Source organism: Manis pentadactyla, chromosome 9 (assembly GCF_030020395.1).
Source record: "Manis pentadactyla isolate mManPen7 chromosome 9, mManPen7.hap1, whole genome shotgun sequence".
Lineage (NCBI taxonomy): Eukaryota > Metazoa > Chordata > Mammalia > Pholidota > Manidae > Manis > Manis pentadactyla.
Window position 1 is genome coordinate 41,593,272 of NC_080027.1, and position 26,026 is coordinate 41,619,297.

The 26,026-nt window shown below is 44.1% G+C and overlaps 1 protein-coding gene across 1 annotated transcript in view; it reads left to right on the forward strand.

Annotated features, from left to right (window-relative positions):
- CLPB (ClpB family mitochondrial disaggregase) overlaps nucleotides 1-26,026 on the forward strand; it is a 143,238-nt gene that overhangs the window by 17,403 nt on the left and 99,809 nt on the right. Inside the window, exon 3 of the mRNA XM_036888603.2 lies at nucleotides 10,557-10,643. Within this exon, the coding sequence (XP_036744498.2) occupies nucleotides 10,557-10,643 (87 nt within the window). The remainder of the gene's footprint in view (nucleotides 1-10,556; nucleotides 10,644-26,026) is intronic.

A 26,026-nucleotide genomic window follows, 5' to 3' on the forward strand; every position in this document is an offset into this window, starting at 1 on the left:
TGATGTGATAAACATAAGGGTGCATAGATATTTTTGAATTAATGATTTTGTTTCTTTGGGTAAGTTCCCAAAACTGGAGTCGCTGGGTCATATGGTATTTCTATTTTTAGTTTTTTGAGAAACCTCCATACTGCTTTCCACAGTGGCTGCACCAATTTACATTCCCACCAACAGTGTAGGAGGGTTGCCTTTTCTCCACATCATTGCCAACACTTGTTATTTCTTGTCTTTTTTTGTTACTAGCAATTCTGACTGGTGTGAGGTACCTCATTGTGGTTTGGATTTGCATTTCCCTGATGATTAGCGATGTGGAGCTTCTTTTCATGTGTCTGTTGGCCATCTGAATTTCTTCTTTGGAGAATCTATTCAGGGTCCTCTGCCCATTTTATAATTAGGTTATTTGTTTTTTTGGTGTTGAGTTGTGTAAATTCTTTATGTATTTTGGATATTAGCCCCTTATCAGATATATCATTTGCAAATATATTCTCCCATGCAGTAAGTTACCTTTTTGTTTTGTTGATGGTTTCCTTTGGTGGGCAGAAGCTTTTTCAGTTTGTTATAGTCCCATTTGTTTATTTTTGCTTTTGTTTCCCTTGCATGGGAAAATGTGTCTTAAAAAAATTGCTAATAAGGCAAGACCACTTAGAAGCTCTGTATTGCCATGTGACTGTGGAAGTGGTGGCGGTAATATGGAGACTACCATGAAGGGATGGATTGGGCCTTTCTCATCTTGAGTCTAGGAGAAGAGGGTCTCTTCCACAGGAGAAGGTTCTAGAAAGCAGAATTCATCAAAGTGTATCTCCATCCTTCAGATAAATAAACCTCCTTTGCACCCAAGGCTTTTTCTTTATCATTTCTGTCAGTTGGCTAATTCCATCAGATACCTATGGTGTGCTGTCCCCAGGCTAACTGTGAGAAGGAAGGGGAGAAGATGATGGGATATGTGTCTTGGATGGTAGCATTGTTCAATAGAGAGAGCATGGGCTCCAGTCCCAAGCTGCCATTTACTAGCCACGTAACCTTAGATCTGTTGCCCTTCATAATAATCACAGCATGCAATAAGGTCATTAACATTGAGTGCATGATATATAGGAGGTTGCTCAAGAAATCTGAGCTCTTTAAAAGCTTTGCAAGACATGAAGAGCCAAGTATGCTTTATGCTCCCTGACCCAGTACAAACAGCTCCAGAACACCTGTGATTCTAAAGCACTTATTGTGTACTTACTTGTCCCGTTTCCCCACCCCCAGTCCAGACTGGATGCTCCTTGTGGGCAGGGTCCATGTCTGATTCATCTCTGTGCCCTCAGTGCCCTATGCAGAGCTTGGCTTGGAGAAGAAGCTACTTAAGTTTTGTTACTGGAATAAACCTGAATTAAAGTTAAGAGGCAAACCTTTGCCTCTACCCATCTAGGGAGCAAGGTATTGTGGTTGGCTGTGCACAGTCCATTCTTTACTGAAAATATTGTGGAGTTCTGGAGTCTGGCAGTGATAGCTCAAGTGCCAACTTTATTTAAGAAGTTCAAGGCACTTCTATGCCTTAACTGCCTTAGTGTGACAAGCTTCCTGGCAACCAGCCAGCTGCCCAGCAGTCCTCTGCAGCAGCCTGGAGTCCTGCTGTGGTACCAGTAGGTGGCGCCCATGGTCCTTTCCCACACTTAAGCTGTCTAGGCAGGCCTTTCCTTCTTGTCACCAGGTTACCAAGGAAGCTGCTGATTGGGACATGACATATAGCTCTGGGCAGAGGTACCTTGGGCTACCACTCTCCCCTTTCTGGCCTTGTATTGTTGGTTTTTGTGTTTTACTGAGTCCTAGCCACAGCATACACTGCTTGGGGGAAAGAGATGTTTCCCATAGATGGATCCCACATCATTAGGGGAATCTGTGCTTCTGCCCAAACTTTGTGGCACAGCTCATGTCTCTACCTCCAGAAAGTTGCCTCTATGGTTCTGTTGTTCTGACCTACACTCCTATGGCACCTTCTTCCAGGGTCCTTGTTTGTATTTCAGCAGTTTCTCAGTTGTATAGCTGTCTGGTGAATGCCCTAAAGGCAAGGACACTGCAGAATTTGTTGAGTGCTCTCAGCATCCTGCTCAGAATCCCACAGCCGGTCTCATGAAAAGTTTGTGGAATGAATGGATGAATAATAGGAAGTGGATTCCTCAAAATATTGTTATCCAAATTGAAGGACATTCTAGAAGCAAATTAGCCATACTCTGAAAAAAATGTCAGGATCATGAAAATCAAGGAAAGGATGAGGAGCCATTCTAGATGAAGGAAACTAAAGACCCATGCAATGCTTAATTCCAGTATTGATCCTGGTTCACATCTGGATCACAGAGAGAAATTGCTGTAAAAGATAGTATTGGGATAATTGAGGAAATTTGAATATGGACTGTATATTAAGTAAACATATTTTATCAGTATTAAATGTCCTGAATTTGATCATTATTGGTTAGTGGTATGTAGGAGAATGTCCTTCTACTAGGATATATGTGTGGAAGTATTTGGGAGTAAAGGGCATAGTGTCTGAAACTAACTCTCGCAGGGTCTGGGAGAAAATGGTGAAAAGGAATGGTAAAGCATGAGGCAAAATGTAATGAGATTCTGAAGAAAGGATATATTTGACTTTTGTGTGTGTGTGCTATTTTTGTAACTGCCCTATAAATTTGAAATAATTTCAAAATTAAAAATTAAAAACATTTATACACTTTAATGTGTGCTGAGTTCATACTAGAAACTGTAAGAGATATGGGACAAAGAATGGTCACCCAGCATTGGACTTGATTCTGTTTAATCAAGCAATATTCGGTGAAGTTCTCATACAACTCCTCCACTGTGTGACTTTGAACAAATAGGGCAACTGTAATAATGACAGGTAATATTTGGAAAATGTGACATTATTTTCTTTGGTTACCTCAGCACCCTGTTGGGTAGGTCTGGCAGGCTGATTAGGTAAGATGACTAAGGTTCAGAGAGATCAACATGACCTGCCCATAGTCTGGAAGAGACAAATGGCAGGGTCATATCTGAACCAGTCTATTCCCAGGCTGATGTTCTGTGAACCTCTGTATCTGTATGTATAAAAAGAAGGATGGGATGGATTGATTTCTGCAGATCATTCTTTATATACAGAAATTTTAAAACTTTGTATGATAGGAAATAACTAGTTATAAAGCATGCAGGAACATTACGTAGTGCACCTGCATTAGTTGTAGGTGCTGCAGAAATGCCAGTCCTCCCCCACTGCCCACCCACTTCCCTTTGGAGTAGTGCAGGTCTGACAGTACTTGGATGGGCCAGTCTTACTGGGATGACAGCATCTGGTGAACTTCTTACAGGAAGGGTCTCCAGCTGGGCTTTGAAGGAGTGGATGCAAGTAGCAAATGCAAAAGATGCCAGAGGGGCCTCCTGTCTGTAGGTCAGGGTGCCAGGACCCTGCCTGAAGTTGGCTGTCCCAGGCTGGAATCTGAGAGCAGCCTTGCCCTGCCCCTCTCAGCTCAGGCTGACTGGGTAGATAAGGTGCAGATGGAGGCTGTGTGTGGATTCTAGCCCCAGGCGCCTTGCCTCTTTTCAGACAGTGGGCCTGGTGCTGTTATTACTGTAAACAGGACCTTCTGGGAGGCTCCAGCCTGGACCCTGTTGCCCAGATAGCGATCATGATTGAGTCTGCATGGCTCACTGCTTCCAGGCCTGTGATGCAGGTGGGACAAGGCTCCCCACCCTGCAGCCCCCTCTCCAGCTGCAGCTGAGGGATGCTTCATGTGAAGGATCCGGAAATCAGAACAATGCACGATTGAGGTTCAGTGGCCGCTTTGTATTGATTGGTCATACAGAAGGAGGAAGAAAAAATCAAGTAGTACCTCTGCCCCTGAGTAGAAGAGCTGGTTAGCCAGAATAACTCAAAACTGCCCCTCAGCCCTTTCTGGGACTCTGTCCCTCCTTCCTACAAACAGTAAGCCTGAGGGGTTGTCTTTACTTTGGACGTCTTGCTGATGCCATTGTCTGCTAGGAAACCACTTTTCAATTTTGATGCTCTACATATTTAGAATCCTAAGATTTTAGAACTGGCAGGGACTTGAGAAATCATTTAATTCAACTACCTTATTTTACTGCAGAGGAAAGTAAGGCCCAGACAGACAGACAGACAGATTTATCCAGCATCACACAGCTCATTCCTAGGAGAGCCGTGAACAGAATCCTTGGCCTCAAGCCCCAGGCCCGTGTCACAGTGAATCCAGCCCTGAGAGTGAGCAGCGGCCCCCGTTCCCTCCCACATCACACAGGACCCTAAGTTCTTTGTAGAAGACAGGCTCACAAGTATAAAACAGGTAGCTTCCGACATGACACATATTGGTGAAAGATCTGTGCAGGGAGGCACTGAGGGCGTTCCTTCTTTCAGCCTCAGCCCTCCTGTGCCCCGGACAAGGCTTGTCCTGCTAGGGTACCACACTGGCTCCTGGGAGAGGGTGACAGGAAACTGCGATGACTTGGAGCCTGCCAGCACAGTGTGGTGTGGCAGCAGCACGGCTGTCTTAGGGAAGGTTTCTAAAGAGCAAGGTTTTTTTCCCCCAAAGAAAGTTTTGTTAAAAAAAAAAGAAGAGTAAAGAAAAAAAAAAAGAGAAAGAGAGAGAGAGGAGAGCATGTTTGTGTTACAAACAACAGCACCAAAACCCAAAACAACAGAGAGGCCTTCACAGCAAGAAAAAGTTTGACTCACCCATCCACCTTTCTCATTGGTGGTAACTGCTGTTGCCTCATTGGTCTGCAGCCCTCAGACCCACCTGGGCTCCTGGTAGGTTGGAGCAGCCTTGTTTAACCCCTTGATTTGTTTCTCTCCTGTGGAAATCTGCATCTCATAGGCTGGGGGCCCTTATTCTGCAAGCTGCCTTGCCTGGAGACTTGAGCCCATGTGTTTACAAATCCACAGAAAATTCTAACACCTATGTTCCAAATTCTGTGTATACCCTTGATATATTGTCCTAGTTGACTGTTACTTCCTTAAAATGGGGTAGACGCTAACTGGAAAACGATAATAATAAAATAGCATAGGCTCTTCTGTTTGTGCAGTGCTTTACTGAATACCAGGTATTTCAGTGTATTTTGTCTCCTTGTTTCTTCATGGTGCCCCTGTGTGACATATTGAATAGGGCTGGTAGGGTCCTGTCCATTTTTTTTAACAGATATGGAAACAGGCTCAGAGAACAGGAGCTGTCACTCAGATGACGGGACCAAGTGAGGTTCAGAGAGGCGAAGTCACTTGTTCATCCACTGCTCTCCGCCCCCCTCCCCGTAAGTGCCGGAGCCTGCATTTGAGCCAAGGTCTCTATTGCTCCTTTTCCTGCCCCACTTTACTGCCTGAGAGTTGTGCAGGAGCTGGGATTCAACTCTGGACTGCTAGTGTGGTCTCCTCTCCATCTACTACCCTGGGTCACCCCCAGTTAGTGTCACCCACCACTGCCCTGTCAAGCAAGAGACCTAGTTCATTAGGGAAGGGCCTTCCACAAGTCTGGAGTGAGCCCAGAAAGGCCTGCATGCCCACTCCCCTCCCCAGTCCCCGGACACAGGCTGCTGTGCCCTGAGTGGCAACCTGCATTAAGCATTCCACTCATCATCTCAGGGATGATGGAATCCTAACCTTTTCGGAGACACCGTGCTCTGTCACAAGCATTGCTCTTTTTAAAAGAGATTAATTCACTTGCCGCATTTTGTCCATTGGTGAAAATCACAGGGGAGAGAGCAAGGGTGGCTTCCTCAGGCCTCAGAGGCCTTTTCAGCCACTCTCAGCAGGCAGTCACCCGCCCAGCTGGCCCAGGACTTTGAAATGACTGCCCACTGGGCATTCACTTGCAAAGCAACAAAATGAAATGGTGGAGACCTGGCTTTGTGAAATCCTAACTTTGGGAGTGCTCTGCACACAGAAGGGAAGTAGGGGAGGAGCCCACGCAGCTCTGAGGGACGGAAGGTGGTTTGTAGTTGGGTTCACTTGTGGTGGTTTTTATGTTTGTTCTGTCCATTCTTGATTTACCAGGGGCCACCACTCTTTATGGAGCTCTACCAGGTGGCATCTCTCTTAATCCTTACAATCACCTTGAACAATAGGGATTAATGTCCTCCATTTTACAGCTGGTAAGTGACAAAGACAGAATCTGAACTCCAGCCTTTGGACTCCAGGGTCACTGCTTTCTCCATAATACCTCAGCCTCTAGAGGCTCTAAAGAATGATGCTCACTCAAGATGCTGGGCAGGGCTTAAAAGCTGGAGAATTTCACTAAGGAAAACTTAGATTTCCCTCCTGGGAACGACCCCTCAGACTTGTGGAGGCCTTTCCTTCAGATTTCATTATCACCTCCTGAAGCCTGTAGACCTGTGAAGAGACAAAGCTTAGAGAGATGATGCCCCTTCCCTAGGGGTCAGAGACCTAGAATCCAGGTCTCCTGACTCTGCCCTATGCTCTTTTTACTCTAATTCGTTGGAAGGATAGCCAAATTTGGAGAAGCCTTCGCTCCCAGCAATCCCTCCTCTTTAAAGAAAATCCTGCAATGTACGGAAAATGAAACCTTAAAATGCTGACACACATATAACCAAGAATTGTTGGTAATCAGAGACATGCAGATTAAAAGAATGATGTGAGATCCCTTTACACCATTTGGACTTTGCAGTCTCTGTTGTGCCGAGTGTTGGCTGGCAAACAGTGCACAGGCACACCCTTGTCCTGCTGGTGGGGGGTAGATGGAGCAGCTGTCCTGGAGCAGACCTGGCTGTAGGCACCTCAAGTAACAGACACCCTATAACTCAGGATCCCATGCTGAGTACATGCCCAGGGAAACACTCACACAGGTCTACAAGGGCACGTGTAAAGGGGGGGTTTATGAGTGTTGCTTTTGGTGGTCAGGAGATGGAGGCCACTTAGGCAGGTACCCCTGGGAGAGTGGAGAGGTAAAATCTGGTGGATGTGTCGTGAGAATTATGTAGTAATTTAAAAAATAAAATTATTATATACTTAGCAGCATGAATCTATCTGAAAACATAATTGGTTATGAAAAAAATGTAATAAACAAGTACACACACACATGTATGCACACACAGACATATATAAAGAAAAAAGAAAACCCTGCTTGGCTCAGGTCCTAGAATGCAAGAGCCTCTACCTAGTCTCCTCCTTAGTGACTGGCATGTGGCTGGGCACAGACGGAGTGCATGCACTTGTTTGTTGAATAAATGAACAAAGATATGCCTAGAACCAGCTTGGCTGAATTACCCAGGTCACCCTGTGTGCTTCTGGCTTAGAATTCCTGAGTTTTGGCCAACCTGACACTATTAGCTTAAGACCAGAGCACTTTGTTCCATCAAAAAGATGAAAGTAGGGTAAGGTGTCAGGCAGAAACCACCCTGTATTGAATACTTGCTATGTGCCAGGCACTGCACCATGTGCAATATCTGAAAATTAGAGATTATTATCCTTATTTTATAGGTGAGAAAACTGAGACTCAGAGAATTGATTTGCTCAGGGTTTTCTGCCTGGACCAGAATTCAAATCCTCATTTAACTTACTCTGAAGCCCGTTATTCATCCTTTTCTTTTTATGACACTACACTCAGCCCACAAGAGGCAGGAGAAGGCAGCATCTCAGTCTCCTTTCTTCAGCCCTTCCTCCAGTGCTGCTTCCATAATTCTCAGAGCCCAGGCTGGGGAACACGGGCCACTAACCAATTGAAGGCATGAAGGATTCGGGCTACACAGAGTTTCTCCTAACCATGCTCTGATTTCTCATTTCCCTGTCCTAGCTCATCTCCCTTGGTCTCCTTGTTCCCATTTTCTACTCTCTCCTCTTTCAAGTTCAGCCTGCTTAAGCAAGTAGGTAAATTTTTTCATTTCTTTTGCCCAAAAACCTTCAGTAACAACTGTACTGCCTGTGGTGAGAGTCTAAGGAATGCCAAATAGGTTTCTTCTCTTTTGCCAGCTTCAGTTGACTGATGATGGCTGGTTGGAACCAGTGTTGAGGAGGTTTCTGAGGTTCTTTTTAAAGGCTCCACAGGAAAGAACTGCTGGGAGGGATTCAGGACTTTTTAGATGCAGAAGTGCAGAACAGTGGCATGCGTGCCAGCATTTGTCAAACTTCTACATTGGGTTTTTAATCTAGGGTCCACTATTGATTTCATGAGGACCTGTGAAACCCTGGGTGTTGTACATAAAAAAAATTTTAAGTATGTGTGCTTCTGTTCACTTGGAGAGGGTCATCAGTTTTGATCATACTCTCAAAGAAGCCTGTGGCTCAAAAAAGGTTTATGCCCACTGCCTTGGCCTCCTAGCTTGGCTTTTGAGGTCTTATTGTAGGCCCTGCCTCCCTTGGCAGTGGTCTGTTTCTCTGCTATGAACTGTCACTGGATAGATCTCTTGATGATCACGGAATATACCTTCCTGGTACTTCCCTCTTGTACTGTGTTCCCTTTGTCTTGACTGGCATCTCTAAACAACTGAACCCATTGTTCAGGGCACAGTTTAAGTCTTTTCCTTCAGAAACCTCTTTGATTTGCATCAGATGGTCCTGATTATCTAGTCTCCTGGACTGTGGTCCAGAGAAGTGAGGCATCTGATTGAATCACAGTTAGGATCCTAATTCCAATCTCTTTTAACTCTCAGAACCATGCACGCCCCACAGCACCACTTGACCTTTGTAAGTTTTGTAAATGAGGAACGAGATTTTGTGCAAAAATATTTTTTTGTCTCACAGAAAATTCAACCCCTGGGTTCTTAGCCTTTTTACCATCCTTGGCCATAGAGAATTGTTCCTGCATAAAAGAAGCTTAACAAACAGTGTTTGCAGTAAGAGGCCCTGGACTTTTACCAGAGAAGTCCTCCAAACTAGAAGTGAGAGAGTCTCCTCTCTTGATGCCTCTCTTTATGTGCCTCAGTCATGCTGCCTTCTCCTCTGGGTGAGAAGCTTTTCCCCAGCCTGGAACACTCCTTCACCTCCTGCAGCCCTTTTTGTCTGGCTAACTTGCTATCATCATGTCCTCAGAGAGGCCTTCCCGATCACTAAGACTGGCAGCCTATGGTCTCCGTTCATAGCCCTCATCCTGTGTGTGGTTATGTGTTTGCTGGCCCATCTCCCCTCGGCTTTGCCAGGGCCTGTCTCATTCCCTGCCTCAGCACAGGCCAAAGGAGTGAACAGGTACCTGACATGGCTCCTCTCCCAAGCCTCAGTCACCTGCTTGCTTCAGCGCAGAGGTTTTATTTGGCTTGGTCCAGAGAACTCTTTGGACTCTCTGCCAGTGCCCTTTCATCTAGAGTCCACTGAAGAGTAGACAGCCTCCCAGTTTCCCCAAATACCCTCCACCCATTCCTCATAAGCAGATCCTGCCATGGTGGTGAGTCCCTCTTGACTTTTGGTCTCCCCCTTTCCTGGCCTCCTATAGCACTTCTGGTGGGAAACCACACACTACATACTTTGATTTCCTAGTATCCTGAGTTCTCCCTCTACAACTAAACTGTATACCCACTAGGGCAGACCTCAGATCTTCTCTTCACCCCCGTCCTAGAATCTAGCATAGAACCAAGCACATGTTACATTGATTTGCTGAAGTTAATTTAGCCTTCTATCTTCCATGTTATGTAGAGCCGGGTTCAGTCTACAGGTGAGAAGGAGTCAGGCTGTAGAACCATTATTGAAATGGGTTCCAGTCACTGTATTGCCCCTTAACTAGTTTTGTGACCTTAAGTGAGTCATTTCACCTCACTGAGCCTGTAGCTCATCCATGAAAACATTATCAGCTCCTTAAAGATCCAAGGTCATTTCTTGCTTATAGTAGATGCTTAGTTAAGAGTTGGTTCTATTTGCTCCCTTTCTGCCTACCCCTACATGGTAGGACCTCCTGTTCCTGGGACCCAGAATTCAGGCTTTTAGTGGTATCTTAAAACCATATATCCAACAACTATTGAGCTCCTGTGTGCTAAGCACTGGCATAGAGAGTCAAATAGGCTTGGGTGGGCTCTTAGAAACCTAATTTAACATTTCTACCATTCTTACCATCCTTCCTTGCATTCAAAGATTTCCATTTTTCAAACACCACCATATAGCTAAACCTAAGGAGTATGATCCTTTTGAAAACTGGGAACTATGCAGGTAGTAAATGTCACTGGACATTTGGTGCTCAGTGGGGAAATTCTGTGGAAGAGAGATCTGTGGACTGGGTGTCATGGAAGCCTCAAGCCAGGATTGTATGCCATACCATGAAAGTAGGATTAGAGTAGGCAGAGAGGCAGGGAGAGAGCAAGTGGGAGTATCAGGGTGTTAAGGTAGGGAAGGCATTCTTTCCTCAGAAGGCTGGGAGTTTAACAGCAGAGAGCAGACTCTTTGGGAAGAGGGAGGGAGGTAGGGGAAGCCTGGCACTGGGAGGAGGGTTAACCAGAGGAGCTCGGATGGGTATTTAGTTCTCAAAGGCCTCTAACTATTTCCAGATTGATTCAGTCTCCCTGTTTGTTGACTGTCTCATTTCTTCCGCTCTTAAGTCCATAATAAGCCCATACATTGAAAATATTCCTCTGTCTCATTCTAGGCTGTTGTCAGAAGGTGCAGATGTCAATGCACGGCACAAACTTGGCTGGACAGCACTTATGGTGGCAGCCATCAACCGAAACAGCAGGTGAGTGATCCCCTAGCCAGATCTCTGTAGACCATGCTCCTGAATCCTCTCCCACCTTTGCTGTCTTCTCCAGAGGCAGGAAGATGGACTCAGCCTAAGATACTGGTCCACACCTGGTGAAGTGGAAAGTATAGGAGATGTGGAGACAGACTATAGGAAGATGGTAGGACTTTGGATCCCAGCTCCATCATTAATTGGCTTTGTGACCTTAGGGGAGTCATTTGCATTATTGAAGCAATGAAATGTTTGAAAGCCTGTTGGAAGTTGTTAAGTGTACATATGCAAATTATCTTCATGTTTTCATTGTCCACCATCTGTCTGTGTTGAGAAATGTGCAGTCTCTGTCCCTAGTAAGGGTTCCTCCAGGCTGTTTCTTTTTTCTCATGGAAACTAGGGAAGGTGGAGGTGTTCCTTCCCTGCCATTGGAGGCCCTGCTGTTTTTCTACCTGCTCTTCCATTCCCTCAAGGTGTAGCTTGAGTTGAATAGAGATGGAAATAGTCCACTTTGTATAGAAGCATTCCCTGTAAATCTCACAACTAGCCCACAATGATATATTATTATTCTTGTTTTGAAGCTGACAAAATTGAAGCCTAAAGAGAGAAGGTGATTTGTCTGAGGCCACACAGACAGGATTTAGAACCTGGTCTGGCTGCCTATAAAGTTTGTGTTTTACTATACCACATGCTGCCTCCTTCAGTCAGATCTCAGGCTACAGCTGTGTGCTGCCTTTCCATCCCAGTCTCTAGCTGTGATTGTACAAAAGATCTGATTGAACAAGAGCAAAATGAAATGATTTAAAGAAAGCAGACTAGGCCCTTCAGTAGCAGCTCCTGAAATTGGTAGTTGGAGATACCAATTGACATTTCCCCTTCAAGCAGATCTTTAAGGCTTTTATCTGCCAGTACTAGCCATCCTAAATGGATCATAATATGGTGGGTCATAAATGTGGTAGAAACCAACAAAACAGGGATTTTATAATATCAGGGTTACTCTGCTTCAAATTGGCTGAGAGACTTAGCTGAACTTGAGATAGGTCTCTCTTCTCTGCTCCTCTATCATGCACTTGTTCTCAGAACTGTTTCCTTATTTGCCTCTTTAGCTCCAAGCACTTAGTCTTTAAAAAAGGCTTGATATAAATATGCTTTGCAGTTCAGAGACTTGGAATCTGGTCCTGGTTCTGACCCTTAGTTGAATTTTAGGATTCTATGGACACTCTGTTTCTTTACCTGAAACCAATTATTTCTGCAAAGATTTGGTAAATATCTGCTCTGATCCAGGCTCTGTGCTAGTCACTGGGGATCAGACACCTTGGGAACACTCAGTGTAATGTGAAAAAGGCAGGGAGGGAGACAGAGTATAGTGTAATCAAGAATGTCAAAGTAATGTGGGCAGTGTATTATTAAAGCAGAGGGTGTGAGGGGACTGAATCTGGCTGCAGAGTAGATTCTTATGTTCTAATGAGAATAAAATGAGATGATGATATATGTGCTACAGGTCACAAATAGAGAGTTGTTCTTCCCTACTGCCCACATTAGACCTCTGAACACACAACACAGATGTGTTTATTCTACTACTGATATACACCCTGTACACACCACCATGTCTACCCTGCCCACCAGTCTTCTTTTCCAGCTTGCAGGTATCTCCATCTGCAAAAATTAGCTAGTGGTGGAGAAAAGGGAAGAGGTGTGCACCCTTTTATGTATAATAATCCAGTGTTGAGCCAGAATAGGAAATGATACTATACTGAAGAGTACTGTTAATCAGTGAGAAGATAGTGAGTAGATGTGCTTTGGGAGCACTTCTCTCTGAAGCTAACGAGTTGTTGGTTTAACTGATTGCTCTGTCTTTATCCAGGGCCATTAGCAGATCAGTGATGCTCATTGAGAAAGTGAGAGTGTTGGCTTGTATTTACTTTCTTTGATTTCTAGGGCTAATTATTGGGGATTTTAAGCATCCATTTTGTGCCCTCCTCTTCCTTTGAGTACCCAGGGAGGACATATTTTTATTGAAAATAGTGCACTGTCAGGTTGGATTTATTTATTAATATCACAATTTTGGGGGCATCTACTGTTTGTCAGGCACTATTCTTGACAAAGATCCCTGCCCTTGTAGAGCTTATTTCTACACTGGTGGTTAGTTCTTGGGTAGAGAGAGGCAGGGACAAACAATATATCCAATGTGTAAGTAAACTACCTAATATACTAGAAGGTAAGAAGTGCTGTGGAAAAGAGGAAAAGTAGAATCTGGTACAAGGGAATGCTAGGACTATTGGTCAGGGTGAGTAGGCCTCGTTGGTAAGGTGCCATGGAAGTAGTCTGTAATGATTATCACGTCCATACCAGCATGATTGGCCAGTAAAATTCTCCTTGTTAGAAGTGAACCAAATCTCATCTACTTAACTACCAAACCCATCTGGAATCGTATTGGCCAGGCCTGAGATGCCACTGCCTTTGAGTTGGATTTGGATGAAGGGAAGGAGTAGAAGGGTAGCACCCCTTAATTCAAGGCTGGAAGCAGACAGCCTTCCCCTCCTTTAGAATGTTGGAAGCCCACAAGCTCAAGGGAGAGATCCTGAGAGCAGTCCAGTCATTTCACCCTTAATTGCCTGTAGTAAGCTCCTTGCTTGATATGCTAAGTCCTTAGGGATATAAAACACAACAGTCTCTATCCTTAAAGAGATTAATTTCTTGTGAACTTTTAGGTATGTATGTATTTAGTATTATATGGGTTTTGAATAGTAAAGAAAGTACTATTTAATTTTGAATAGAAAATATAGTGCTATAGAACAAAAATTTTAAAGTAGGCGTGGGAACTTAATTTATAATTTATTCCCTCCTTTTACTTCCAAAAGGTGTGAGGTGACTTAAACTAGGATACAAACATAAATGTACACAGGATAATTAAAACTGTATCATGATCAGGAATCATGTTAGTAGAAGGAAAGATAATTGTATCAGGATTGAACCAGAGATTTTCTTTTCTGAAAATAGGTAGATTATTTTTGCAAAAATAATGTAAAGAAGAAAGTAGTGGTTACATGAATTCCCTCTGTCTAAAGATTGACCATTACTTGTATATATCTATGCATATAATTTTACATAAATGGGAACATGATATACTCACAGTAAATCAGGTAATTAGTGAAATCAAATATTAATATAGAATAAGGCTTCCTGATGAGCAAAGCAAAAAAAAGAGAGTTTTGATTCTTCAGGAGAGAGGAACATTGTTCTAACTTCCCTTTATATTGTCATTCTGTGCATCCAGCAAACCTTTTTAAAAACTATACTGTGTCCAGTGCTGATGTGCTAGGCTGTGAGTGGATTCAGATAATAAGCATCACAGCCTTTGCTTTTAGAAGCTTACTTAGACTGCTGACATCAAGGACTCAAGTAATGTGGCCATTGTCTTCAGTAGCTGTTCTGTCAAAGATTTACCAACATTCTACTAGGATGATCCTTTTGCCAGCCCTAGTAACAGCTTGGCTGTAGTATTGACTGAGGAGCAGTCACTGGGGGCTGGCCCATTCTCCACAGTGAGCCGTCCCATCCATAAGCCTCATGCCATAGGCACTTGTTTAGCCTGAGACTGGGTGCCTCATTCTGGGTTGTACTCTGACCCGGCCCAGCTAAAGGTTAAGCCTTTAGGTCCCAGGATGATCACTGTGACTTAGCATAGCCTTCACCAGCTCGTGCAAATATACCCAGCCTTTAGCTAAATTCAATTAGTTTTTATTTAAGAAAGGAAAGAAATCCAATTTTACCAAACACGGACAGACGGTGGAAGGCACTTTGATGTTACAACCTCTCAGTGATGCTTTACTTAGTCACAAGTTCATAAGCAAGAAGGCTTAATTACTTGGGAAAACACAGGATTAAAAGTGGACACAATGGCTGATGTATCCACTCTTGGGTGACTTGATTCGAACCCATGCACCCAGTTCGTGTGTGGTGCAAACTTTGATGTGTGCTGTGACAAGCTGAAAGTCATGACCCCCTCAGGAAAGCTCCTTCAGATGGCATTTGCAGGATGTATGGCAGAGAGGCAGGACCTGCCAGCCCTGTTTGCTTAACTTTGATGTCCAAGCAGCCACAGGCCCCACTGTTTGCTCTTTCACTGAGGGATGGACTGGGAACCTCCTACCTTTCCCAGTGGACAATAGCCAGCAATGGAGTGTGACGCCTGTTGACCATTCCAGGGGCCTGGTGGACCAGAACAGGACTTTGGGAGGTGCAGAGCCTGGGGGGCCAAAAGCTGTTTATAAGAGAGTCATTTCTCCAGAAACAGCTTTCTTCAAAGCCTAATGTTGGTTGGGTGCTTATAATAAAGGCAAAAATAGTCTCTTGAATTTTAGCAGGTACCAAGTGCTGCTTTGGCCCTCTGTCCAATGACACTAAGGTACTTGTAAATTGAAAGTTTAAGTCTTCCTGAATGTGTGTACAGGGATAGTGGTTTAGAAGAAAAATGGTGTGATTTAGAGCCTTACAATTTGTAATTCCTCAAAAAGAAGCTATCAAAACACATGTCTGATACAGAAATAGTATCCAGAAGATAAAAAGAGCTCTTAGAAATCAATGATAACTTTTAAAACCCAACTTTTTAAAAATGGGTAAAAGATCTGAACAGACCCTTCACTGAAGAAGAGATGGATGGCAAATAAATACATGAAAGATTAGTTATTTAGGGAAATTCACATTAAAATCACAATGAGATACCACCACACATATACCGCAATGGTTAAAATTTAGAAAAACTGACAATACCAAGTGATGACAAGGATGAAGAACAGTTGTCATCACTGCTGATAGGAATGCATAGTAGTATTGGCCACTTTGGAAAAGACTTTGAGAGTTCCATATAAAGGTAAAACATACCCTTAACATACAACCCAGATATACCAACTGCTAGCTATTTGTCCATGAGAAATAAAAGCAAACATCTGCAAAAAGACCTATATGCAAGTATTTGCAGTAGCTTTATTCATAATCACCAAAAACTAGAAATGTCCATCAACTGGTGAATAAACAAATGATGGCACATCCATTCCATGTACTACTAGGCAATAAAAAAGAGAACAAACTACTCACACATTGACAATGTGGATGAGTCTTAAAGGCCTTATTCTAAGTTAAAGCCAGGCACAGAAAGCTATCTACTATATAATTCCATTTATATGACAGTATGGAGAAGGCAGTACTGTGGGGACAGAAATCAGGTTAGTGGCTGCTAGGGTTTAGGAGTGCAAAGAAGGGCCCAAAGAAACTTTTGGGGTGATGGAAATACCCTGAATCTTGATGATGGTGGTGGTTATACAATTAGAACTTACCAAGTTGTACATCTTAGCAAGATGAATTTTACTATGTGTAAATGATACTTCAATAAACTGACTTAAAACTCTTTTTAAAAACCCTCATCATGCCTCTCTAACTTTCATTATTAATTACGAACAGTGGCATACTAAATTCATGTTTACAGTGTCAAAATGAATTCATGCTGTTTATGGTCCTGGGAATGTTTTGAATTCTTGTTGGGATCTCACATGAGAGTACTATATGTTGTGGTTATCAGTAGAAAATAAAGATTTGTGAATTGACACAATTTTTGATGTCATGAAGTATGATTATTGACAGATAGTGTTAAATTCACTTTAGGAGTGTTCTTCAGTTGGTGTATGTAAATTTAGTGTCATATGATTCTTCTTTATAGGGAGAGCTGAGTGCAGGAAGTGGATTGGGAATTTGCCTCCCATCCCATATCATTCTTAGGCTCCTTCCTTGTCTCTGAATTGCCATGCAGGAAAACCACCTAAATAGTGTGGCCATTGTGGTGTTTCAGGAACCAATGATCCTGAAAGAGTAGGGTGGTGGGAGATTCAGATTTGAGTCCACTCGGGCTTGCTGGTTGCTCTGAAAGCCCCAGCCTCAGAGAAGGTGAGGCCGAGAGGCCCAGCACAAAGCTCCAGCAGAACTGTTTGAAATTCCCCACAAGAATCTCCCTCCTCCCCTCCTTCTGCCTTTTCTCCTGGAGTGCATTTCATCAGCATCGGAAGGACTGCTTCCCGGCACTGCCTTCCCTGCTTGGCTGGGATCCCTGAGGAGCTGAGCTAATGAGTGGATAACACGCATTTGCCAAGGCCTTCCTGGATGTGGTACCTGGGCTTTGTTAATTTTAAAATGCCACCATCCTTGGCTGAAGACCATTTAATTTCCTCTCTCAGATGTCATTTACTTTTAGCATTTATTTGCTTGTTTTTCCCTCTCCCTTTCTGTGGGGGTTTGGGGGCTAAGCCCTGTCTTTACGAAGCCACCAGCCCAATGACACTGCTGTTTGTGGGAGAGGTTGCAGGTCTCTCTGTGTGGGGCTAACAGCTCCACAGGTGTTCTTAGAGCAAACAGCCGATGCTGCTTGTGCTCTTGCTCCCAGGGCAGCTTCTCTGGGAGGCTCTCCTTCCTTGCTGGCTGGCCAGAGACAGAGCAGGAGAGCACTTCAGTATGGGTCCTTAGGGGCCTGACCACATGGAGGTCTGTCCTGCCTTAGTGGCCTGGCGCCTCTTCCCTGGGTCCCCAGCCCATTGTTGGCCTGGCTGCTTGCTGCAGAGTGGTGCTTCCTTCAGTCTGAGGAGGCTGGGCTTTGTGCCGTCTCATCTCCTGACTATGGTGATAATGATAGCTGTGGAAGACTGGGTGCTTTCTGTATGCCAGGCCCATGTTGGCTGTAATCCTCACTGCAATCCTAAAAGAGAGGGATTATTATCCCTCTTTTACAGATAGGGAAAAGGAAATTCAGAGATACTGAAAGTAGTCCAGTAAGTGAAAGAGGGAGCCAGGATTTGAAGCCAAGTCTCTCTGAACCCCAAACCCTTATTCTTTCCACTGGATAACACTGCCTCTGGAGGGAAGAAGTAGGAAGCAAGGCCATGGGCTGGACTAAAGGGTGCTGGGACCAGAACCAGGTCAGCTCAGTCGGGGTTTCTTGATGATCCATTATGTGCCAGATGATTATGGGAAGTCCAAAAACCTACAAACCACTCTCCTTGTCATAAAAAGCTGAGAGAAAAAGGGTAAGACAAGTCCCACTGTAGAATGAGGCAGAATGGTCAGTGCCCTAGAGAAGAACACCCGAGTGCTTGGGGGTGGGAACGATCATGCTGTGTAGAGGTGAGAGCATGATAGGAGGTAGGCCTTGGAACACAAACCAGGGATTTGACTGGTAGAGGTGGGGAGTAGGAAGAAGGCATTTCTGGAAGAAGGACCACTGTGAGCAAAGGTTCCCAGAGGTGAGAAAATAGGAATGTGCCTGAGCCAGTAGGAGGAACTGGCAGGGTCTGGAGACCAGAAAATGTGAAGGAAAGGCCTTACCTACCATGAGCCATAGTCCTGTCAGGCTGTGACAGTGTAGCATGTGGTACAGCTGTAGCTCTAGAGTCAGATTACCTGGGTTCAAACCCCAGCTCTTTCTCTTACTAGTTAGTTATCTAGCTTGGCAATTTCTTTCACTTATTTGTGATTGTTCCTCAGTTATATGGGGACAATAAGCAGATCTACCTCCAAAGGCTGTTTCGAGGTTTAACTGTAAGTATGTGGGAAGTGTTTAAAACAATGCCTGCCACATTGTAAGCACTTGAGGGTTTGCCACTTCATATCACAGTGGTATAGTCATAGTGGTAGTGCTTTAATTGTCACTGTTACTGCTCATTGTGGGTTTCCCCAGGAGGTACCTGGTGAGTGGCCTGCAGGAAAGCCTGTCTTAATGAAGGTGGCAGTACTCCTTGTCTTTCACAGTATTTCCCAGGTGGCTCAGCAGCAAAAGCGCTTTGGAGATTCTTTTTCCAGTCCTTTTCACCTAATGAGCTAAAACACGGGACCCCGAGCAGGGCACTTTGATGTGGGGCTGGCACTTGTCCCAAGTGACCACCTGCCTGATGCCGGACAGTGCCTAGTATTTCCCAGCAAGGAAGATGGATGATGGTACTGGCCAGGTACCTGGAATGCCAGCACCACACCGCCAGAAAAGTATGCCGAGCTTGATGTTTCTCCCACCACTGCTGCTGTCGCTGATTACCTCTGAGTAACAAAGAGTAGTTTCTAATCCCATTTGGAATCGTTGCTCAAAATAATCCTGTTTCATAGTAATGATATTCCAATTCCGGCATGCAACCGATTCTAGTTTGGCAGACGTGTGCCTTGACCTCAGGGAACCCAACACACTGCTGCCTGCAAGGCATTGCCAGCTCATTGGCCTAACGTGACTGCCTCAGGGTACTCCCCCATTTTCCAACATTGTCCCATTCTGGGATTCTGTGTTCAGGGCTGTCTTCATGGAGAATATCAGGAGAGCCTCCAGGGCTCATCCAGGTCAGCTACTTGGAAAAGGGCGTTGGATTTCTAGGCACTGGGATGTATCCACTCCTGCAACTCTTCGTTAAAGACATCAGCCCCACTCTGTGCCATGAGCTGCTTATTTAAACAGCACCAGGCTTATGGGTCAAGGGTATACAATAGATATAGTAGGTATGTCTGAGTATCAGCAAGGAATTTGGCTCTCTCCTGACATCCACGTGAATAAAATATTATGTAAAGAATAGTTTAGTTAAACTAATAAATGGTGAATGACCTGGTTCATTGTTTATATATGAATGGACATCAGACTGGAGATTAGACGCTGGTGGTGAGCCATGGGACTCTGTTCTATTCAGTAGCTAGATCACTGATTCCATTGAGACCACAGATAAATGTCAACCAATTGGCAGATTAAATGAAGCTTAGAGGTAGCTAATATGTTGGGTTAAAGAATCACAACATGAGAAGAGAACTCAGTGGGCTAGGGCAATGCTTAAATCTGTGGTGAGAAAAATGAACAGAGGTGTGTGTTTAAGTCTCTGATTAAACCAAAAACCACCTGTAAACTCCAGGGTGAGGAAAACCGAACTTAGCAATACTAGCAAGTAAAGCACAAGAGCTAAAATCTCAATGTGTGCATCAACAGCATACTGTTAAAACCCCAGAAGTGAATTGATTCAGCGAATATTTACTGATCTGTACTGGGCCGTATGTGCAAGGAAACAGATTGTCAGGCACAGTCCTTGCTTTGGTGAGTACATAATCTAGTTGTATGTGACGTGGTGGTAAGGAACAAGGGCTCTGGAAAACCTAGCTCTACCTCTTACTTGCTCCTATTTCCCCATCTGCACAATGGGAATAATAATAGCACCTATCTCAATATAGGGTGCTTGAGAAGATTAAAAAGCACATAAAACTGCTTTGTGCAATGCTAGCATATATTAAGTACACAGTAGGTATCTGCTGCTGTTATTAGTGTCTTTGGTTTTCTTGTTGTTTTCATCCAGAGTCTTAAGAGATATACCAACTCCAATATGCTTTTTTTGGATTTTTTGCCTAGAGAAAGCCCAATCTAGGCCCATACTGTGCCAAGATTCCCTAACAAACCAGGACTTGACCACATTGGCCCATAGGTTTGGCAACTGAATATTATGAGCAACAGATTGAAAGACATGAAATTGTATTTAGAACTAGGCTGAGGATATGAAATTGGATTGGATTGTCCTGGAAACTCTGTTATGGGTGATCTTGATTCTGTGGTCCTCTGTTTAGTGTGCTGTGCCTTCCTTGAGCCAAGTACCAAATTATCTCACCTTGCCTAGGCCCACCACTGGTTTCAATCCTTGTCCATCTGAATCAGACTCCCTCTTATCCCAGCTGGCTGCTGTGACCTGCTTTACGTTTTCTGCTACCTGAAAATATCACTGTCCCTGGTACATATTAGGGCCTCAGTAACTTTGGTTAGACTGATAGATAGATGTAATGGATGTAAGACTAATGGACAGTCAGATGAGTGAAAACCAGTATGGTGTAGAGGAATGTGCACCAGATTTGGCCTTAGACAGACCTAGATTTCTGTCTTGTTTCCCAGGTGTATTTAATGTGTATGCTTGGGCAACTCATCTTGCTGAGCCTGTTTATTCATTTATAAAATGGAGCTCGTATCTTATTGCAAGTAGTTTATATGGATCTGAAATAGTGAATGTGATACACTATGTCTGCTATATTATGATTATTGATTTTTAACTTTTGAGGGAAATAAACAAAAGATTGTTATCCTTGTTTGAGGAAACCGGGGCACTTTTCTACATAGGTACCTTGCTTCCTACCTAATCTTTAGTTCGTTTCCTAAGGAAGCTGGTGAAGAACTCCCCCACCGTCTCCACTTCTAGCCCTTGCCCCATGCCACAGGACCTCTAGATTCAACACATGCCAGTGCCTTTGGTCAGGCCACCCTGCTTTCCTGACCAGCTAGTAGACTGAATGAGCCACAGCTCGTTTGACTTTCCAGCGAGCCTCCTGAACTGTGACCTCTCTGCTTCCTCCCCTCATGGAGGTGTGCACTGGGTTGAGAATAGGTCAACTCTTTGTCTTCTTCTTGGGACCTGTAACACTCATTGTAGTGATCCTGTGCTTTGGATGTGGGGGGTAGAGGGGAGGAGGAGTTGGAGGAGCTTCTTCTGAAGCTCAACATTGTGTGGGGATGACCTGGAGCTGGGATCACTGCCCTTCTTGCTTCACCAACTCCAGCTGCTCACCAGCCGTCTTTGACACGCGCCTGGCCCAGCATAGGCCTCAGCTCACATCACAGGTTTTCCTCGCTCTTTCCTAAACAAATGATGACCCCAAGCCCCTCCGGCCATGGAGAGCAGAAAGCCTTAACATGGATCGATGTAACTGTCCTCCCATGCATTGTGATGCCCCACTGCCCTAAAAGTGGGAGCTCATCAAGGTCATTGTGAGCCAGTCTTCCTACATGTGCTCCCACATTTAATTTAATTACAGCCTGATCAGCAAATTAAACCATGCCTCATGAGGGCTGTGGCTCCAAAGGGGGTTCTGTGAGTCCCAGGAGAAAGCAGAAAGGCTCTGGTGCTCAGGAGAGGAAGATGGAGTTTTTCCACAACTAAACTGCCTGAGGCCCAGTTTGGACCCTCAGATAGGAGAAGGCTGGGCAGGTCTGAGACTTTCTGATACTCTTAGGTCTTTGTGTGCTACCCTTTTCCCCCATTTCCCACCAGCTAAAATAATGATTTCATTTATTTGTGTACTTATTCATGTACTGATTCAGAAAGCATCTATTGACTGTCACTTACTGTGATCCAGGCATTGGGCAAGAAAGAAGGTGAGACATGGCCCTTGCCTCATAGTCTAGTGGGAAATAAAAGTAATAAAAATAAACAGGCATTCATTCAAATAAAGACATTTGGTACCTGCCCCAAAAAAAGTAAAACAGGCAAGCACGATACAGTATGATGAAGGTCACCTGCCATCAGGGTGAATTCTATGCAAAGAAGAAGGGCATGAACCCAGGCTGGGTATCAGAGAAGGCTCAGTTGAGTTGGTGATCATGTTATTGAGGACCCCTGAATGTGAATGAACACTAACAAGTTGAAGCAGAGGGGACACTTCCAGTAGGAGGAGTGGCACATTTGATAGCCTTTGGTATACTTTGGGGAGCTCATTGTTTTCTCTGGGTCCTTAATTCTTTAGTCCCCAAGATCACTAGATCAGCACAGGAATGAGAAATTGTGCAACTGAGAGACTTCCTAAAGGAATAAACTTTTGGAACAAGTGGTCAAGTTCAGTTAATGAATAGTAGAAGGGAATCAACTCTTAAAAATCATCTATCTATGCTGTTGCACGTACATTCAGCCTATTGGTTCTAACTGCTGATCATGTTTCATAGTGTGTGTCTACCACATTTAACTTACCCGTTCCCTCAGTGATGGACACTTGATTGCCTGCAGCTCCCCACTGCCATAGACTGCTGTGATGACCATCTCCTGTGTTTCCCTTTATGGACCTGTATAAGAACTTCTCTGGGATGTATATGCTCAGGAGCAGAAGTGCTGGCCCATAGGGTAAGGTATTTTAATTTGACAAGGTATTTATTAGAAGATCGGCTTCCAGAGTAGCTGTACAAGTCTGTCCCTAACAGTGCATGAGCAGTCCCAGAACCCGTTCTCACTGACACTTGGCATTTTTCAGCTTTCTGACTTTTGCCAACATACTGAATTCAAAGTGATATCTCGTTGTTTTAATTTGCATTTCTCTAATAACAAATTAGCTTGAGGATCTCTTCATATACTTACAGTCTCTTTGGTTTGTTTCCTCCTCTAGGAATTAACTATTCATATCCTTGCTTCATTTTCTGTTGGGCTTTCTGATCCTAGCATTGCTGCTAAAACCTGAGTTGAGGCAAAGTGGTCCTACAGACTGTTAGCTACCTGGGAATCAGTATAGGGAAATGAGGGGCATATAGCAGAGTAGTAAGGACATGAACTTTGTAGCCAGACTGCCCTGATTTGAATCCTGCCTCCACTCCGTACAGCTGAGTCACTTTGGACAAGTTACTTAACCCCTCAGTGCTTCAGTTATCCAATGTGTAACCTACCTCATAAGGTTGTTGTAAAAGTTAAATGGATTAATATATATAGAGTGTTTAAAACAGCACCTGGCATGTAGGAAACTGTATACAAATGTTACTAGATTGCTGTTCTCCTACATAGCCACACTGTACCTTGGAGAAAAAACAGATATTTGTACCAGCACGCAGTAGAAACAAGGCAGAGAGAAAACAGTTCTCAGCCTAAGACAGAGTTCACCCTCACACCCTTCGCTGTCAGTATTCACAAGGCTCAGTCCGGTCAGTCAGCTCACTTGGGTGGAGATAAGAACAGAACAGATTCTGATAGGCACACAGAAAGGCAAGCACTGCTACTAGAGCCAAATCAAGGACAAACCCCCCATCCCCTTAGGTGAAAGACATCCTCTGATTCCCCAGATTAGGGAAACAGCATGTCTGGAGTTTATCTCTGGCCTCTGAGGTTGATATTGGCATTGGTAGGCATATCTTTCTACACACTACAGAAACCAAATCCTGAGTTGTCTCAGAGAATTGCTGATATTCTTAAGTCTTTGCCCAGTGAGAACACTGTGGAGTAGTCAGTATAGTTCCTTTGAGTAGAGATGTTTCCTGTTGTAGAAAAATGAGTGGAATAGTGTACTCTGCCCCCTTTAATCCAGCCATTAAGACCATGAAGGCCTAGCCCGTATACTACAGCCCATTTGGCGCCAGCTGTTCAAATGTAAGGCAGTAATACCTAAAGCCAACCTACAAAGAGGCAGCCAGTGTGCCGGCACCAGAATGGAGGGGAGGCTGCAGTTGTCCTGTAGTGATCAGATAGCAGTGCTTGCTGCCATTTGTGCCATCACATTCTCTCTATTGCTGACCTTGTGCTCCCTTTGTCAGCCGTGGGGGCTACTCAACATCTTCCCACGTAAGTCACCTTCCAAATATGGTTCTGAATTTGGGGGTTTGTTTCTGCATCAGTAAAAAATGTCAGAGGAAAAAATAATTTAATTTCCAAAGTGTCCTCACTGCTGCTGCTGTTTTCTGCTTCTTTTGCTTTGCCTTGACTTCAGGGGCCAGTATATTCCTTGGTTTCTGGCTGCTTGCTTGGTTTGAGGTCTGCGTTCTTCTTCAGCCTTTATCTAGTCCTTAACATCTGACCTGGCTTTTGACTCTGCCTCACATCCCTGCTGCCTCATCTCTGGTCCTTGGTTCTGTTTTGACTAAATTTCTTGGCATTCTGTGGGCCTGGTCTACTGCGAAGCCTCTTCTCACCAGCCTACCTCTCTAACCTGGCTACCCTTCTACCCTGTTTCTGCCCTGCTGCAGCCCACAGGTCCATGCAGTTCTTTTGGTCATCAAAGCAGCTTTGGTTACCAACGCCAACCACATTCATGTAGCCCTCTAGCCTGATTTGGGCTGGCTTCTCCAAGAAGGGCCTGGTTCCAGTGGAACTCTGGGTTAGATGCTTTGTAAGTATGTGATGGCTTTTGGATGAAGAGCTTAGTAGCTATCTGGCTAGATGTTTGGTGCCACTCTTGGCCACCGAGCAGCCACAGTTCTTTCAGTTCTGGCAATACCCCACAGTGGGACTGCTGCCTTTCTGAGTTTTATTAAAAGTGAAGGGAATTTTCTCCGAGGTTGCAGAATGAGTCACTAGGTTGGATGTTTACCTTCTTTGGCCTCCAAGTTTGTGAAGTGTCCATTCCCTTTGATTGTGTTAGCAGCCCCAGGGCCAAGCCTAGTCACTCTCCTTTCCCCATCCTACCAGACCACTGTCTGCCCTCCAGGGCCAAGGGCAGGATGCTTGGTTGTTTGGACACGTCTTACGGCCTGCAAATTGGACAGATAGAATCAATACTCATGAACCTGGAGTGGCCCAGGTAGCACAGCTTAGTGACACTAGCTGCCTGGAGGGACAGCCTGCCATAGGAAGGGGTGTGATTGAATGATGATTGGACACAGCAGCTGAAGATTAACCAAATTATGTCCCTTTGAGTTTAGATCCACAAACCCTTCTCACTTGGATTTTAAAACAAACCAACTTGTGCAGAATATAGAAGAGTGCCTTCTTACCACAGGGCTGTGCCAGCATGAGTGCTGGGAGTGGTCAGGTATAGATCTGGTGTCCACTTTGGTCCAGATTCATGTTATTATCACTAAGATTATTTGGACAAAGGGAAGAGAGTTCATATTTGTGGAACTCCTTCAGTGTGCCAGGCACTATGGAGTTTTACATATTTATTCATGACCTATAAGGGAGGTATCATTATCTCCATTATTCTGTCAAGGAAATGGGGTCTTAGAGGTAGTAACATGTCCAAGATCACAGTCAACAAATGATAGAGCTTTTGTTTGAACCCAGGTTTCTCTACTTACTATAAAATGATATGCTGTCTTCCCAGTTGTCTTCATTCATACTTCTCTTGACTTCCCCAGCCCAAAGGTTCAGGTATATAGAATGACAACTGATACTCATTGAGTACTTATTATACATCAGGTACTGTTCTAAGTACTTTACATAAATTAACAGCCGTATGAGCAAGCTAGATACTCATATTATCTTAATAAATGAAATCGCAAAATTATGATTTTCCAATTTCATCATTCCTTCTACATTTATTAGTTGTCATTCTTCAGTAAGAAAGGGCTTTCCCTTCTCCCCCATTAACTTCTTAATTTATTTTCAATATGCACTCATGGAATCTTCTTTTACTCAATGGTTTATAATCCATTACTGTTGTTGCTCATGTTGATGTTCAGATTGTCCCAGATTTTAAAGCCAGTGTTCTTAACCTTTATTCTGTACTACTTCTCTATCAGGTATTTTTTTTTATCACTGCCTTCAGTTAGTTTGTCTATTTATAAACCTTTTTGTACCTTCTTGGCTTTTAATCTGAGAAACAGGAAGACTGATACCAATCCTATCCAAATTATGTGTAAACTAAGAGCAAGTAGTCTCCAA